Below are 18,837 nucleotides of genomic sequence, written 5' to 3' on the forward strand. Positions count from 1 at the left end.
CCAGGTTCGGATCGTCCGAATAGGGTTCGGATCGTCCGAAGTCAGGTGGCTGGACACGTGGAAGACATGCAGAGTTCGGATCGTCCGATCAGGGTTCGGATCGTCCGAAGACAGGTGTCTGGACACGTGGAAGACATGCAGGGTTCGGATCGTCCGATAAGGGTTCGAAAGGTCCGAAGGGTACAGGGTTCGGATCGTCCGAAGAGGATCGGATCGCCCGATCGTTGACTATAAATAGAGGCGCGAGGCTTCACTTTTTACTCGCCAATTCCGAGTGTTCCAGAGCATTTTAGTCGTTTCTGATGGGTTTCTAGCCTTTTCCCGAGGTTTAGGCACTAGCGGGGAGCTACTGGTTTTGTAGCGGAGCTGTGCTCTAGTTGGGAGCTAGCGGCATCAGTGGGCTGACTACGGACGCAGGCTTGATTCTAGGGCTGATTTCTAGTATCTACTGGTTTGAGGTACGAAAGTACTATCCGAGATAGCAGGATTGAGTATGCTTTACTATGTGTTGCATGTTTATATGATGCATTATTATCTGTCATATGATGCATGGTTTATTATGCGGCATTTGCATAATCATGTTGAGCCTGACTATTTTTGAGATAGCCTGTTGAGAGGGTGCTCAGCCCTCGTTTGTTGTGGATGGTTGGACCCCGTTGGCCGACGGTGGTCAGGTCACCGGTATATCCACAGGTTTATTTTGGTATGGGAGCCACCTCCTGGTGCGACGGCGCAGAGTGCTACATACCTTGACGTCATTTACCTGAGCAGTATTTCGATATACCCAGATCCTGGTATCCAGTACATTTTGCATACATGCATGTCATAGTCTTGTATACTCATGCTTTCGGTGCTCAGCGTTTTATGCTCACGTCCTCGGTTTATCTCTGTTTTGGACACCCTATTCGATGGGGCAGGTCTCAGGTTGGACGGTCCAGGAGAGAGTGGACAGGGAGCTGGCAGAGGTTGACTTGTAGTTATTGGTATTTGTTCTTGGAAATTAGTTCGATCTGGTTGTTTAAGTATTTTGTACTTACAGATTCGATTGGGTTGTATTACTGTTTTTCCGCTGTTTTACCTGATTCAGTTTTAATGTTAATTTTGCATGCTTAAGTTCTGATTAGTAGGTGATTCTGGAACGGGTCACTACATTTATGGTATCAGAGCATGCATTAAGATTTTGGGATTTAGAACTGTTCTTTTGGGTTTAATCTCTGGTAACTTTTGTAGCTAAAAGATGTCTGGTTTTGACGACGATGCTAGTAGTCATGGCAGCGTTGGACGCTGGGGAGACCACGACGATCGGGAGCGTCGTCGAGAGCATCGAGAACGTCGTCAACACCGTCGTGATGAGCCTCGGAGTTTTAGTATGCATCGGTTCTTGCAGATGGGGCCGAAACCTCTTTCGGGCGGTGAGACTCCGGATGTTGCGGAGAACTGGCTTGAGAGGATGGAGAGCTGCTTCAAGACTTTTCAGTGCTCGGCGGAGCAGCAGATTGATACCCTTGATTTCTTGCTGGAGGGTGGTGCGCGCAAGTGGTGGAGGTCTACCTCTGCACCGATAGTTCAGCGACAGGGTCGAGTTTTTTGGGCCGATTTTCGAGCCGCTTTCATGTTGCTTTACTTTCCGCCAGCTCTTCTGCAGACCAAGGCGATTGAGTTGATCAATCTGAAGCAGGGAAGTTTGTCTGTTGATGAGTATCAGCAGAAGTTCTTTGAGTTGCTTCCGTATGTTCCGCATGTCAGTGACAATGCTATGGCCAAGTATAACCATTTTCTTCAGGGCCTCAATCAGGAGATTTATGATCGGGTTGTTGTCTGCGATGATCCGACATCATATGAGGGTCTTGTAAATCGTTGTCGCCAGGCTGAGGGCAGTTTGTTGAGAGGTCGAGCCATGCAGTCTGCTCGTCCTACTAGTTCTTTGGGTCCCCGCGCCCAAGCATTCAAGAAAGCTAGATCTACTTCTTCTTCCTCTGGATCTGGAGGAGTCCACCATTTTGGGAAGAAGAGGGGCCCGTGTCAGCATTGCGGGAAGGATCATCCGACGGAGCGTTGTCGCAAGGTTGCGGGTGCTTGTTACAAGTGCGGTGAGATGGGCCACATGAAGAGAGATTGTCCACAGACGGGTGGAGGATCAGGATCTGGTTCTCAGGCTTCAGTTCATCAGAGGCCACAGCAGGGACAGTCTACTCAGGGTTCTAACCTCCGACCGCGTACTCAAGGGCAGGTCTTTGCTCTTAACCAGGATCAGGCTGCTGAGGAGAACGAGAGAGTTATCGCAGGTTTATTTTTATTATGTGGATTACCTGCTTACGTTCTCATTGATACTGGTGCATCTCATTCATTCATATCTGCGAGATTTGCTAAGCGTCATGCATTACCCTTCACTTCTTTGGGCGTTGTGGTATCTGTTTCCACACCGATGGGTCATTCGGTGTTAGCTAAACGTCTAGTTTTGGGTTGTCCTCTAGAGTTTGAGGGTAATGTTTTAACTGCTAATTTGATGATTCTTGCGATGGAGGATTTTGATTGCATTCTGGGAATAGATGTGCTGACTGTGTTTAGAGCTACTGTGGACTGTTATCAGAAGTTCGTGCAGTTTCGTCCAGTTGAGGGCGACAGTTGGTTTTTCTATGGAGAGGGAGCGCGACCCCCGATGCCCGTGGTTTCTGCTCTGAAAGCCTGTCGTGCTTTAGAGTCGGGCGGGGAAGGCTACCTTATCTATGCTATTGATTCGTCCGCAGATAGTGTCGGTATCAGTGACATTCCAGTGGTTTGCGATTTTCCGGATGTTTTTCCCGAGGAGATTCCTGGTTTTCCTCCCGTTCGGGAAGTGGATTTCGGCATTGATTTAGTGCCAGGCACGGCACCAATCTCTAGAGCTCCTTATCGTTTAGCTCCATCGGAGATGCAAGAATTGAAACAGCAGTTGCAGGATCTTCTTGACAAGGGGTATATTCGACCCAGTGTGTCCCCGTGGGGAGCACCAGTTCTTTTTGTCAAAAGAAGGATGGTTCTATGCGGCTCTGCATAGATTATCGGCAGTTGAATCGTGCTACGATAAATAATAATTATCCGTTGCCACGGATTGATGATTTATTTGATCAACTACAAGGTACCTCTGTGTATTCCAAGATTGATTTAAGGTCTGGTTATCATCAGCTTCGAGTTCATCAGGGAGATATATCGAAGACTGCATTCAGGACCCGGTATGGGTATTATGAGTTTCTGGTTATGCCTTTTGGGATGACGAATGCACCAGCAGTTTTTATGGATCTGATGAATCGGGTTTTTCGGGAATTCTTGGATAAGTTTGTTGTGGTGTTTATAGATGATATCTTAATCTATTCGCATGATCAGCAAGAACACGCACAACACTTAGGGATTATTTTACAGACACTTCGCAAGAATCAGCTTTATGCGAAGTTGAGTAAATGTGAGTTTTGGATTGACAGGGTTGTATTCCTTGGTCATGTCATTTCTAGCAAGGGAGTTTCAGTTGACCCAAGCAAGGTGGAAGCGGTATTGAACTGGTCGCGTCCGACGACAGTAGCCGAGATCCGCAGTTTTCTGGGATTGGCTGGGTATTATCGCCGTTTCATTGTCAACTTCTCTCAGGTTGCTAAGTCACTCACTCAGCTCACTCGGAAAGATGTTTCATTTGAGTGGACATCAGAGTGCGAAGAGAGTTTCTTGGAACTTCGCAGACGTTTGACATCTGCGCCTGTTTTGGCTTTACCGTCTGGATCTGGTGGTTTCAGTGTTTACACCGATGCCTCTTTACAGGGACTAGGGTGTGTTCTGATGCAGAATGAGCATGTGATTGCTTATGCGTCGAGACAGTTAAAGCCTCATGAAGAAAACTATCCTGTTCATGATCTGGAATTAGCAGCGATCGTTTTTGCTTTAAAAATCTGGCGCCATTATGTGTATGGTGAGCGATTTGAGATCTTCACTGATCATAAGAGTTTGAAGTATCTGTTCACTCAGGCTGAGTTGAACATGCGTCAGCGTCGTTGGATGGATCTACTCAAGGATTACGATTGTGAGATCAAGTATCATCCAGGATCTGCGAATCTCACGGCCAATGCTCTTAGTCGCAAGGTGAGATTGTCTGCTCTTCAGACTTGTGCTGTATCTGGAATTATTCAGGATTTCTGTTCGATGGGATTCAATTGTAAGCATCGGAAGGGAACAGAGAGTATCCGTATAGCTACTATTTTGTCCGAGCCAGTTTTGTATTCTCGGATTAGAGATGCTCAGATGTCTGATTCTAAGGTTCAGAAATTAGCTCGATTGGCTGATGGAGATAATACTTCTGGATTCTACTATCAGTCCGAGGGTCTTTTGTGCTTATCTGGTCGTGTTGTTGTACCGGAAGATGACACTTTGAGGGAGGAGATTTTGTCCCAGGCTCATCGTAGCAAGTTGAGTGTTCATCCAGGGAGCAACAAGATGTATAAGGATTTGAGGACTCGATTTTGGTGGAAAGGTATGAAACGTAATGTTTATCAGTATGTCTCCAAGTGCCTAGTCTGTCAGCAGGTGAAGGCTGAGTATCGACGACCTGGAGGTTTGTTGCAGAATCTTCCTATTCCGGAGTGGAAGTGGGAGCATATCACGATGGACTTCGTGACTCACTTGCCTATGTCTGTGGGGAATAGAGATGCTATCTGGGTGGTAGTGGATCGGCTTACTAAGTCTGCCCATTTTCTTCCATATAACAGAGATTTCACTTTCGATCGGATGGCACGGTTGTGCATTCAGGAGATTGTACGGTTTCATGGTGTGCCCGTGAGTATCGTTAGTGACAGAGATCCTCGATTTACATCTAGATTTTGGGGCAGCTTTCAGCAAGCTTTGGGCACTACCTTGAGTTTGAGTACTGCATATCACCCAGAGACTGACGGTCAGTCAGAGAGGACTATTCGTACTCTTGAGGATATGTTGAGATCTTGTGTGATGGATTTCGGGCCAGCTTGGCAGGATCATCTGCCACTGATAGAGTTTGCATACAACAACAGTTTTCATAGAAGTATTGGTATGTCTCCGTTTGAAGCATTGTATGGTCGACGTTGTCGTACTCCTCTGTTCTGGGAAGAAGTCGGAGAACGACAGGTCGGGGGTCCAGAATTGATTGAGCAGGCCATGGACAAAGTTCTTGTGATCAAACAGCGGATTAAGACTGCTCAGGATCGACAAGCGAGTTATGCGAACTCCAAGCGCAGACCTCTTCATTTTGATGCAGGCGAGAAAGTGTTTCTCAAGGTATCACCTTTTCGGAGGATTCTGAGATTTGGACTCAAGGGTAAGCTATCTCCGAGATTCATTGGTCCTTTTGAGATCTTAGAATGTGTGGGAGACTTGGCCTACAGATTAGCTTTGCCACCGTATCTGTCTAGTGTTCACAATGTGTTTCATGTGTCCTTGTTGAGACGATACGTAGCGGATGAGTCTCATGTTTTGCATCCAACAGAAGTTCAGCTGAATCCGGATTTGTCTTTTGTAGAAAGACCGGTTTCGATCTTAGACCGGAAGGATAAGGTACTGCGGAATAAGACTATTCCTCTTGTCTTAGTGCAGTGGCAGCGCCGAGGTACTGAAGAAGCTACTTGGGAACTAGAGAGTCGCATGCGGTCAGAGCATCCAGAGATGTTCTAGTTGTAGTATTTTCAGTTATGATTGTAATTTCAGTTGTGCTTTCAGTTGTAATTCATTCTTAAGTTGAATGTATTGTTGTTCAGAATTGTCATTCTTCAGACTCGATTTCGCGGACGAAATCCTTTTTAGAGGGGGAGAATGTAGTATCCCGATGCCTAATTTGAGTTAATTATTGGATTAATTATATTTCGGTGGGATCGGAAGGACCGAACCGGGTTCGGATCGTCCGAATAGGGTTCGGATCGTCCGAAGAGGGTTCGGATCGTCCGAAGTCAGGTGGCTGGACACGTGGAAGACATGCAGAGTTCGGATCGTCCGATCAGGGTTCGGATCGTCCGAAGACAGGTGTCTGGACACGTGGAAGACATGCAGGGTTCGGATCGTCCGATAAGGGTTCGGAAGGTCCGAAGGGTACAGGGTTCGGATCGTCCGAAGAGGATCGGATCGTCCGATCGTTGACTATAAATAGAGGCGCGAGGCTTCACTTTTTACTCGCCAATTCCGAGTGTTCCAGAGCGTTTTAGTCGTTTCTGATGGGTTTCTAGCCTTTTCCCGAGGTTTAGGCACTAGCGGGGAGCTACTGGTTTTGTAGCGGAGCTGTGCTCTAGTTGGGAGCTAGCGGCATCAGTGGGCTGACTACGGACGCAGGCTTGATTCTAGGGCTGATTTCTAGGATCTACTGGTTTGAGGTACGAAAGTACTATCCGAGATAGCAGGATTGAGTATGCTTTACTATGTGTTGCATGTTTATATGATGCATTATTATCTGTCATATGATGCATGGTTTATTATGCGGCATTTGCATAATCATGTTGAGCCTGACTATTTTTGAGATAGCCTGTTGAGAGGGTGCTCAGCCCTCGTTTGTTGTGGATGGTTGGACCCCGTTGGCCGACGGTGGTCAGGTCACCGGTATATCCACAGGTTTATTTTGGTATGGGAGCCACCTCCTGGTGCGACGGCGCAGAGTGCTACATACCTTGACGTCATTTACCTGAGCAGTATTTCGATATACCCAGATCCTGGTATCCAGTACATTTTGCATACATGCATGTCATAGTCTTGTATACTCATGCTTTCGGTGCTGAGCGTTTTATGCTCACGTCCTCGGTTTATCTCTGTTTTGGACACCCTATTCGATGGGGCAGGTCTCAGGTTGGACGGTCCAGGAGAGAGTGGACAGGGAGCTGGCAGAGGTTGACTTGTAGTTATTGGTATTTGTTCTTGGAAATTAGTTCGATCTGGTTGTTTAAGTATTTTGTACTTACAGATTCGATTGGGTTGTATTACTGTTTTTCCGCTGTTTTACCTGATTCAGTTTTAATGTTAATTTTGCATGCTTAAGTTCTGATTAGTAGGTGATTCTGGAACGGGTCACTACAGGTATTCTGCCCAAAACTCATTTTTAACTTCAGAATTTGCGAAAGTGGTAAACTACAAAGTTGTAGATCTATGTCGTTTCTTGCAGCTCCCCAAATTTCAGATCATTTGGAGGTCTGAGTAAAAGATTATGCCCATTCTCCCAACATGTGTCATTGTAGGAACAACGATACGCACGACACACTTCGGGGCGCTTTTGGCTCGTCTTCCCTAATGATTTGACCGAAACTCAAAATAACAAAGTTATAGCCTTATGTCTTATCTTTCTAATGAAAAAGGCCTCACATCAATTGGATCAATATACAAAACATTATGCTAAAAACCTCAACTACTGTCACATTTTTCATACCGTTTCTGCACGTCCATTACCTATTTAGCTCAACTTCAACCTTTGATTCCATCCATCCATTATCTATTCAATTCTATAACAATCATTACCATTCATACCATATCGTAAAGCCAAGAACCATCACAACTACTGCCATATTATATCAAAATTCGGGCATTACACTAGTAAAATAATTTGGACTCCAGCATCCTTAAAAAATTTAATCATATTTGATCATATTATCGAGCCTTAAATACATTTATCGAAAAATATTTTTATCTTGGTCGTCCCGATCTCTTTTTGTCAGGCTATTGTCGAATGTTCGGATAAAATCTTTAATTTTCATGAAATCTATGTATAATTTAAGCATTAATTAACTAAAGCAATTAAGTAATTTAAATAATTTGTATGCATGTAATTTACGTGGACTGATTTGTTGGACGTTACAAATCCTCATCCCCCCCCCCCCCCCCCAACGTTCTTGAAATGAAGACTTACCGAATAATTCGGGATAGCGGATCCTCATTTATGACTCGGTCTCTCAAGTAGCTTCTTCCTCCGAGTGATTCAACCACTCGACCTTGACCATTTTTATCACCTTGTTACGCAGCCTTCTCTCCTGTCTGCCCAAGATTTGAGTAGGCCTCTCCTCATAGGATAGGTGATCGAGCAAAACTTATACTGTGAAATCCTTAGTAAAAATTTATAATATTCAAGCTCGAAATAATCACAAGTGCACGATGTCAAGTAATAATATAGTGTACGAGAGTACGAGTATCGTTTATCTAGAGGCTGTATTTCGCAATTATTATTATCAGTTATTCAACCCTTACCAACGATAATTTAGATGATTGTTTATTACTACAATGACTAAATAAAAGCTCAACAAAATTATTAACAAATTAAATGACGAAATAAATAAGGTAAAATAATTAATTAAATATTCAATGAGAAATGAATTTGTTGGGAGTCTCGGTTTAGCTACCTTTCGCTAATTTACTTAATTCGTTCGACAATTATCTACGCTTTCGACGAGATTTCCTATCTAATTGAACACACCTTCTTGAGCTATGCCAAACTAATTCAACGCAGTGAAGTAATTAAATATCTTTAATTATTTATCAAAGGTTAATTTTATGTCGTTTTATGAAATCCCCTAACTTTCGACCTACTGGACTATGACTATCGACGTGTATCTGACTTCATATTTCTATGTAAATTGTAAATCTACGGATTATGCTACTCGTTTCTATCACGAGCCCTTAAACACCTATCATTTGTTTGGAAAATAAAATACCAAATTGCTTTACTCTCATTGTGATGATTAACATTGGTTTACTCTCATTGACGTATGAGTCTTCAACTGCTCCTACGTCATCTTTTCTACTTCAAGGATATAATTTCACTAAAATACTTTCATTGATTACAAAGATTTGTAATAACGTACTTCATTTTGACTTATACAATGTCCAACTGAAAATCTTAGCTTATCTTCTTACTTATCAGTTTGATAACGTGGCTAGCTGAGCAATAATCAAACTTGTCGACTGATCAGTTCAGCTGGACTACATCAGTTTTAACTGATGTCTTCTCAGTTTGAACACTTCAGTTGAGTTAGGTCATTTCAGTTCAGTTTTCGAAGTCTTCAACTCTAATCATCAGTTTTATGAATTATTTATACTTACAAAAACTTTAGTCAATTTATTTCAGTTTTTTATCCATTTAAGTCCGATAAGTTTTCTTTGGTTTCACGATCAGTTACGAACTCTCAGTTGTGTCAGTTCAATTTGGTTCTTCAATCCTTTCACGGATTTATTTGTCAAACTATGAAACTCATAATTCTGACAGGACTCTTACGTATCGATGCTCATTCGACAAGATACTTCGGAAGCTCTTATCGTAGTTCTAAAGCTTTGAGCTCCGTTCCGAAAGTCCCCACTCTCTTTGGAGGTTCCAATCCTGTTCTGAGGGTCCGATCTTGTTTCGGTAGTTCTGAACACACTAATTTCTTCCAAAATTTCTAAATGACCAAGCTTTAATATGCTTGACCAATATTTTATGCGAAAGGATTACAGTTTTTCTTTTAACTAATTATTGGGGCTTATAATATGTTAGTAATTAAGATTTAGAACTTCCATGCTAGCATATTAGAGTCAAATATAATTAATTATTTGAGAACTTTTCAAGTTTAATATATATTTTATTCTATATATATTACTACTATCAGAATCTTCAACTCCTTCCAAGTATTGCACTTAATTAATTCTTAAAATTCTTTTACAGCTAGCTAGAATTATGTTCATAAAATAATTAAATACATCATAAATAATCATTACCCGAGAAAAAAAGTAGTAATAATTTCAAAATCTTGAAACTAATAGTCATCCAAATCACTTATGTTTTTTTCCAGGGGATTTATGGAAAAAGTATATATTTTTCCAAAGTGCTAATTAAAATTATTAGAAAGATTGGAGTAGAAAGAAAAATTTGTTTGTTAAATAGTAATTATACAACGAAATTATAAGCTTCAGAGCATTTTAGCCCGAGCTTCACTGTCAACTAAGTGAACCGACGATTCCTCGTTTATCGATCGTCTTCCAAGCATCCGACCCCCAATATATCATTCAGTAGTTTCTGTCAAAAAATTTAAAAATCAAGCAAAGTTAATAAATCTCTTTTATACACGCCAATATATAAAATTTGACTAGGGAAGAATACACACACACACACACAGATATATGCAGAAGTGAGTGTAAATTTGCTTGTTGATATGTATTTGATATTATTTCGCGAGAAAGAGATTTGGAAAAATTATATTTTTTGTCATATAACTTTTATGTTTTTTAAATTTTGGTCATGTTATCAGTCAATTCATTTTTTCAGTTCACTTTATTGCATTTTTTCCTAGTTTTAGTCATTTTTCTCGGAAATGTTGGTGTGACGTCGGACACGTCACTGTATTGTGGTGTCTCGTTATTATTTTCGATTTCACATCAGCACTCCGATGAAAAAGAACTAAAATAGAAAAATAAGTGCAAATAAGCCGGCTAAAAACGAGAATTGATGGATAACATGAAAAAAAATTAGTTATATAACAAAACAATATACTTTTTCCGAACATTTTTACAATTCATGTTAAATTCATCACTATAAATAGTTTCATATAGAACTGGAATTAGTATCTTTTAAAGCATAATAACTTTAATTAAAGATATTATATAATAATATAGTATGCTTTGAAATGTTTTAAAAAAAATAAATTCAATGTAATAGTCACGTCGGGAAGCATGTGTGATGGAACTTGATGAGTTTCTAGAAAAAACCAAACAAAGGGATGCATGTTTTCCATGATTAAAAAAATAAAATTATAAAATAATAGCTCAATCTAATGTATTGAGAATATGATTATTATTTAATTAATTTCCTATTTAAGTATACCTGCAGATAGCTTCCCTGGTAGAGACGTTGAAGTTGAACGGACAATTGGATCGCTATGCTGAAAATGCACGTGAGGATCGCTCTTGATTTCCTACAAAAGAATAATTTGCATATATTGTTAACCAACCATGTTTCTTGAATGTAATAATTAAGACGAACTAACCAAATTCTTGGAAGTACAGCTGTGATTTGGGCATGGAGCAGCGGCCCCGGCCACAAGATAATGTGCCATGTTTTCTTCGGCAAATTCCCTCAATTTGTTAAGCTCCGGCAAGACGACCTTGCCCAAGTCCGGTCTATCTTTCCTCCTCAGTTCTGCACATTTTACAGCCAGCGCTGCCAAGGATGAGGCCTCTTCAAGAGGCCAATCAGGGACAGACGGATCGAGCATCTCGGCTAACGTCCCCTTCTCGATAGCCTGGCCCGCTTGATGAGCTAAACCCATCGCCGGTTTTGACGTCAATATTTGTAGAAGCACGATCCCAAGAGAATAGACGTCGGATTTCACCCCGAGCATGCCGGTTTGTTGATATTCGGGATCGATGTAGCTGAATGTTCCGGCTGTTGATGTCATTCGGTATTGTGTTACACCATCGGCTGCGTTAGGCGGGACGAGTCTTGCCAGTCCAACATCGCCGATTTTGCTAACGTAGTTCTGGTCGAGAAGAATGTTGCCCGGTTTGAGATCACGATGTACTAAAGGCTCGGGCTTCGTCTGGTGAAGAAAGTGTAGGGCCGTGGCTATCTCCGCCGCGATTTTGAAACGAAACGGCCATGAAAGGGCACGGGTAGTTCCTCTCCTGAAGAGACAATCGTCCAAGCTACCATTGCCCATGTATTCGTATACTAGACAACCGTATTCAGGACATGCTCCAAGGAGTAGAACCAAATTTGGATGTCTCATGCAACTAAGAACTTCAACCTGCATTACATTACATTACCTTGAATTAACAACAAATGTTCATGCACAAATAAGTTTCGGAGAATCTTTTTATTTTCGAAATTAGCTTCTTCAACTTTTACCTCTTGCTGAAATTGTGATCTTCCTTGGGCAGCGTCGGGGCGTAAGACCTTAACCGCCACCAGTGTATGATCAAGGTAACACTTGTAGACTGGTCCATATCCACCTTCACCAATTTTACGCGACTCCGTGAAATACTCTGTCGCCTTTTCAATTTCTTCAATGCTGTATCTTCTGTATCTCAATGTCGATATGGTCACCGCCTTCTCATTCTCTTCAACTTCTTGAATGGCTTTCATTTCGGCATTGACTCTCTTTTTGGATTCCATTTCAGCAACTCTCTGAGCAGCTTGAGCCTTCTCCAATGCCGCTTTGTACTCAGCTCTCTCTTCTTCAGCAATCAGTCGTCCTGCTGCCTCTGCCACCCGAGCTTCTTCTAGTCTTCGTTCTTCGTCTACTCTCCATTGGCGAAGCTCCACAGCCTGTTTCAAGAAAAAATAATGGTTTGTTTACACATTACTGGAGTTTCAAAATCTGTGAAGGTGCATCTGCCCTTGATCCGAAATTTAGTTTCAAAATCTAGAATCGCCCAAAGGCTAATATATACTACCTTTTGTTTTGCCGTTAAAGCTTCCCGACATGCCGTGCTATACATGTCCATGGTTTTCTGCAGCTCAAGCTTCAGCCTTTTCATCTCAGATTCCACATCATCCTGTATAGAAATACCATTTTGTGAGACAACAAAAATGTGCAAATCTTTTGTCACCGAAAATCGATAAAATATAACGTAGCTCACACTTTCAATGGAGGACATTGAAAATTCAGTGCCCGAGCGTATTGATCCAAAACTACTTTCTGAGCTGGTCGACACTCGACATATTCTACCAGAATCTGTGCCATCGGATATTACACTAGACATTCGATCCGTGCTCGGCCTATCAGAGCTTATGAATGATATGTCAGTATCGGATTCTGTGAGTTCCCTGAGCAACTTCCCAGTGTAACCTTTTCCTCTTAATAATGGTGACCTGCGTCACATAGATGCCAAGATTCTAAAATTTTTCATCAAGATTTTGAATTATGCACAAAACTATACAGGGCAGGCACATGGAATAAGGTATTTGATTCCTGGGCAAAAAATGATTGAAAATGTGTATTACCTGAATATATCAGTCTCTGCAACTGCAACCTTGCTTGGTGTCCTCCTTGCTGCACTTGTTCAACATATATATCATTTTATTAAGCGAGAAATAAACTCAAATATCTATAGTTATATCGAATACAATGATTGATGATAATAACCAATATTTTTAAACCATGCAGCATTCCAAATATTATGTTTTGATCGCTCAATTTGTAAATAACGAAAATGGAACACATGATATTGGTTGATATACCAACTATAAAGCCGAACGCTTGCCATTTTAAATCATTCAGCACTCACTGCAGATAGATGGTCACACAAGATAGCAACGACAATTGCTTCTCACAGTGTAGAAAACGAAACAAAAGAACATTACATATAACTCAAAAAAACTACGAACCTTTCATGCTAGGCAGACGCTTCGGATGCAAATCAGGGAACACATCACCACAAGCCTGCTCTTGCATTTGAAGAATTTGAACTTTAAGTGGGGAAGTGAATGGTGCGAGACGAGAAGCATTCCTCACAGACGAGATCTTCGTTTTCGAGATAACATAAACAGTGCAGAAATCTGGTGCCGCTTTCGATACACAAGTAGGAATGTCTACCATTTTCAACCGCCTGTCGGGAAAAAAAAATGCTTGTTATTAATAACTAGTCAAGAATGTTTGCAATATCATAGAAGAATGTCAAAGGACTATTTTCTTTTAATCTAAGTATAGAAATTGAGAACCTTACTTGATAAATCCATGGCGGGATGCACCAAGAACCATGTTTTCGATTGCAGCATGTGCGAGGTACTCTGTTATACCTTTCACTATTTCAGTGTCCTCTAGCACTACATCAAAGCATTGTATCTATGGAAGAGAATAATAAAATATGTGATAACCTTAAAGATTGTGCAGATGCTCAAAAACTAGTAACGATTTCGGCTTACATCTTTTCGAGCACAAAAGCAGTGGAAGGTGAGGAACAACTCTTTGGTTTGATGGTCAAGAACTTGAATGTTCCCATTTGTGGCACCATTGAGATCATTAGTGTAATGGTTATTACCATCTGCGTTTATTTATAAGAAAACATGCTTATTCATAACAGTTGACATGCATATTAAAACCAGAAGCACATACCATGTCTTCATATATTTTTCTAAGGCAACCTTCAATGGATTTTGATCCTCTGCTAAAGTTGAAACACATCACTTGATGCTGTGCACTTTTTATACGAGATGATCAAATGAAGTGTCAGATAAATTTAAAAAATGGTCTGATGAAACAAGACAATCAGTTGATCGTCTCGTGTAAAAAGAGCACAACACCGGTGTTGTGTTTTCAGCCTACAGCAGAAGATCCAAATCCCTCATTCAATACATGGAATAGAAATACTACATAATACATTTCCTTAATGACCATTACGCTTGGTATATATGATTTTTATGATCTAATTATGGACGATTTTTGCGATTTGATTGTAATAAAATCAATCTAATTCAAGCCTGAATGACCATTACGCTTGGTACTTGGTGAGATTATCCTGGAGCAACATCTCATTAAGGAGTTCGATTAATTTCATGAACATTAAATATTTAGCCTAACTTTTTTTTTTCTAAACAATATTTTTAATGTACCCTTGGAGGGAAAGCATGCATCCGCAAATCTAATAGAAAGCAAGAAGAATATTCGAGAATGAACGATAAAACACGTGAATAACAAAATGAGATCGACGACACGGTCGACGGACTGTGAACCATTACGCACGTGAAGCTGATGACGATCTCTTGATGACATGAATCAATACGATGGTTTGGCCTTTTTTAAGGAGATTCCCAATTGCCCATTTGAGTGCATGTTGGCTCGCTTTATCCTTATCTATGGCTAATGCAACCAGGCCATTTCGCCCACCCTTCCCGATATTTGCACTCCCATTCGAATTCGGAAGCCACATTTTTTCCCATGCATAATATAATGTATACAGATTCCGGAGAGTTTCTCTCAAAACATGGTTCTTAAGGTTGATGAGACTGGAATGTTTTATTGGTAGAGATAGAGAGAGATGTTTGAAACCATTTAAGAGAGAGAGGCCAAGCATTATTGACTCTAGTTTGACGGTTGACTATAAATAGGAACCTGTTATTGGTCTGAAGTCAACGCTAGAAAATTTTAAATGGCTGAAAATTCCTTAGTTTATTTGCATTTTGTAGTGACTACTGAAAAAGTTAATCATCCATAGAAGAAGTAAATGCAAAGTGGCTAAAGAAGTTTATTTGGGGGGTTTGAGTGTCCTAGATGGTTCTTATTATGAAGAGGGAATTAAGCCAATTATACATGGGATTGACTTGTTTTCTTCGTAAAAGTTTGAAGATTAATTTCTCCATTGAATTGTAAACTTTTCTTCCAAACAGAAATGCCAACTTGCCACAGCCAGGGCCGATCCTAACAATATTTGGGCCTGAGTCTAACTTTTAAAAAGAGACCTCTGAATCATAATGTGTGTACATATTTTTTTTAGTTCGATAGCAATTTTTCAAATTAAACCAATACGTTAAAGACAATATAAAAAATTAAATGAATAAAAATATCAAACATGTCCAAAATGATCACTAAAAAACAACCCTGTCTAACAGTTTTAGAGCAAAAAATACTAATCAAGTATGTACAATCAAGTTGTTCGGTAATTTCTTTCTCAATCGATAACATAGCCAATCCATTCAATCTTTCTTGTGACATGGTTGATCGGAGAAAAGTTTTGATGAGTTTTAACTTTGAGAAACTTCGCTCTGCATTTGCTACTGTGACCGGGACAGTCAACAAGATTTTATAAGCAATATGAGCATTTGGTAAACACACATCCATTTTCTTCAAGTAATTCACTACATCAATGGCCGATTTTGCTTCTCTTGGTAATGAGCACCTCAAGAATGTCAACTCCGAAAATAGATCATCCCCATTAATATCAGAACAACCCTTATGAGTCAAAGAATTTTCAAGATTCTTGCAAGACCTCAACAAGGTTTCATCGTCTGCACGTTGTAAGCAACTGATTAGAGGAGAAAGCATTATAATACAAATTATTACTGTACATAACATTAATACACTTACAAGGGTGAGCAACTGATGCTGGAGTCGAAGATGGAGAAGACGAAGGATAGATATCACTTTGGCCGTTGTTTCTGTCTTTCTCTCCAAGTTTGGGATAAGCAATTTGACAATATTTTATTTGATATTTTATTATTCTTTATATTTTAATATTTATAAATTAAAAAAGCAGTATATATAATAAATTTTTTTAAAAATTTTTGGGCCCCAAAACAAATGGGGCCTGTGTCATCCGACTCTCACGACTCCAAAGAAGCACAGCCCTGGCCACAGCCACCACATGTAATGCGAGATGTTAACTCAACAATTAGGAATGTGTATGGTGTGTGCAAGAAGATTAAATTTGAGTGGGTCTCATGTGAGACCGTCTCACGTATCTTAATCTGTGAGACGGGTCAACCCTACCCATGTTCACAATAAAAGGTAATACTCTTAGCATAAAAAATAATAATTTTTCATGGATAATCCAAATAAGAGATCCGTCTCACAAATACGACCCGTGAGACCGTCTCACAAGTAACTAAGTTTGGCTTATAAATCTGAAAGTTTGAATGCTTAAATATCTGTAAAAGTTATAGTTTTTACTAGACTAAATCAATTTTCTATATATAGATGTCTCAAAAAAAGATCCATCCAAATAGAAATTATTTGTTGACTTGTCTTTTATCCATGTCAATATTCTCTGACGATCGTATACTGTTGCGATCAGTTTTTCAAAAACAATTTATTCAGCCATCAGTTTTGTATTCTGCTGTAAACTGATTCTGGTGCAAATTCTTGAAACTGAACTTGGAAAACTGATAGATTAAGAGATATTTCAGTCTAGAGTTTGAATTCGAGCAGTTTAGCAAAAACACTTTTGCCTTAACTATTTGTTAACACCAAAACATAATAATTCTTGTTCATCTGTATGTAATTTTGGGAGAAATACACAAAGATTCGGCACTAGCGGTTGAATCAATTGGTGTAGTAGAAGAATTAACAGTGTTATGGCATAGAAAGCTTGTACATAATTCAGAACAAAAGTGGGAAATTCTCTCAGAAAAAAGCTATTGTCGGGACTTACAAAAGTGTAACTACCTTTTGTGAACAACGTGTACCATTAACAACACATATTAAAAATCTACTCTTCTACTGCCAAAATAAAATCATATTAGAGCTAATTCATTCAGATGTTTGAAAGACACCGGTTGTATACGTAGGAGGAGTGAGATACTTTATCTCGTTCATTGATGATTTCTCTAGGAAATGTTCGGTGTATCCAATCAAGAAGAAATCAAATGTTTTCCAGGTCTTCAAAGATTTAAAAGTGTGGGTTGAACTTGATTCTGAAAATAAAATCAAGTGTTTGAGGACTGACAATGGAGGAGAATATACCAATGACAAATTTGATGCATTTTTCCAACATGAAGTATCAAAAGAAATTTCATGATGGCTGACACACCTCAACAGAATGGGATGGTAGAACATATGAACAGAACCTTGTTGGATAGAATAAGATTCATGTTGAGGACTATAGGTCTAGCCAAGTCATTTTGGGCGGAAGCAGTCAAAATCGCTTGTTTTATCATCAATCGTTCTCCTTCAATGATGATTGATCTGAAGACTCAGATGAATATGTGAACTGGGAAGCCGTTTGGTTATTCTCATTTGCATAGGTTTTAGAATTTTTGTGTATGTTCTGTACAATGAGCAAGAAAGATCGAAGTTGGATTAAAATCCAGAAAACATATATTCTTTGGTATGATGATGGAGTAAAAAGGTTTCACTTATGGGATCCTACTGTTCACAAGCTTGTCATCAGCAGGGATGTTATCTTCGAGGAAGATAAAGTAAAGAGAGACAAAAACACACCGATTCAAAAAATACTATAATTTAGGTTGAAAATAAAAAATACTGTAATGACCCGAATCCTTGTTTTGAATAAAGTATTAATTAAGAGATAATTAATGAGTTTTTAATTAAATATTATTAAGGAATTGATAATTCGAGATCAAGCTGTTGAGAACCACCAAATTTAAAAAGGGATAACCCGATGTACTTCAGATTACATTATCTCGAGAAATCCAACTAGACAAATGAGATTCTAACACGTGGCAGATAAGATTGATTCGGATTTTCTGAAATAGTCCGGATGCTGCCTATAAATGGAAGCTGAATTCTTTTGATTCCTTCACCGCATTCTTCAGAGAGAGTTCTAGCCATATCCCTTAGGTTTTATAGCCAGTTTCTAGCGCACTTTGGTGTCGGGAGTTTCGGAGCTAGTGTCGACTCGAGGAGGGTCGGTGAACTGAGATCGAGACATCATTGGCGGGCTGACGACAGACGCAGGTATAATCATAAAACCTTAAATAGTGATTTAAGGATCATTAGGGAGATCTTTGTAGCATGTTTGATCTGGTTTGATAGTGATTTCATTATGTTGGTATTGTCTAGGTTCAGAGCTTTCTGTCAGATTTTTTTAGTGAGGTACGTGATGTACTGACTGAGATATCCAAACGTAGTATACACACTTATATGCTGCATATTTATCTGTTGCATGATACATGTTTTATTGCTTTGGCATATTATGCATGACATATCAAGTTGAGCCTGATATCTTTTGAGATATACTTCGTTTGTTGGGGCCGACGGGACCCGCAGGCTTTGATGACTTGGACATTGTAGGTCCACGTCTTGATGATGAGTGTGGGAGCCAAAACATGCCTAGGACAGATTAGATCCTACACACTCAGGCGCCTCTAGACTGAGCATGATATTCTTGACTTGATCCTTGATATCCGAGCATATTGCATTTCGCATGCATCATACCAGTTTATATACTCGTACA

The 18,837-nt window shown here is 39.9% G+C and overlaps 1 protein-coding gene across 2 annotated transcripts; it reads right to left on the minus strand.

The window, feature by feature from the left end:
- Window positions 1-9,803: 9,803 nt before the first annotated feature.
- Window positions 9,804-14,910, minus strand: LOC140808376 (U-box domain-containing protein 35-like). 2 transcript variants are annotated; one of them, XR_012112869.1, is made up of 11 exons: window positions 14,670-14,910; window positions 13,853-13,971; window positions 13,654-13,772; window positions 13,316-13,536; window positions 12,932-12,980; window positions 12,568-12,799; window positions 12,382-12,483; window positions 11,834-12,253; window positions 10,991-11,732; window positions 10,811-10,901; window positions 9,804-10,006 (listed from the first exon to the last, which is right to left on the minus strand). XR_012112869.1 is itself a non-coding variant. In XM_073165486.1 (11 exons), the coding sequence occupies exons 1-11, from the start codon at window positions 14,854-14,856 to the stop codon at window positions 9,993-9,995; spliced, it is 2,313 nt and encodes a 770-aa protein (XP_073021587.1). In that variant the 5' UTR covers window positions 14,857-14,908; the 3' UTR covers window positions 9,804-9,992. The 2 variants fall into 2 exon arrangements, 1 of the variants encoding a protein (XP_073021587.1); XM_073165486.1 differs by having other exon boundaries at window positions 10,974-11,732; window positions 14,670-14,908.
- Between the last annotated feature and the right edge of the window lie 3,927 nt (window positions 14,911-18,837).

Source organism: Primulina eburnea, chromosome 12 (assembly GCF_022965805.1).
Source record: "Primulina eburnea isolate SZY01 chromosome 12, ASM2296580v1, whole genome shotgun sequence".
Taxonomy (NCBI): Eukaryota; Viridiplantae; Streptophyta; class Magnoliopsida; order Lamiales; family Gesneriaceae; genus Primulina; species Primulina eburnea.

Coding starts and splice junctions, on each gene's coding strand:
- LOC140808376 (XM_073165486.1), bottom strand. CDS start 14,856: ATGTGGCTTCCGAATTCGAATGGGAGTGCAAATATCGGGAAGGGTGGG. Junction 13,773..13,852: donor GCTTTTGTGCTCGAAAAGAT/GTAAGCCGAAAT, acceptor TCTCTTCCATAG/ATACAATGCTTTGATGTAGT. Junction 12,981..13,315: donor GCGTCTGCCTAGCATGAAAG/GTTCGTAGTTTT, acceptor GAACAAGTGCAG/CAAGGAGGACACCAAGCAAG.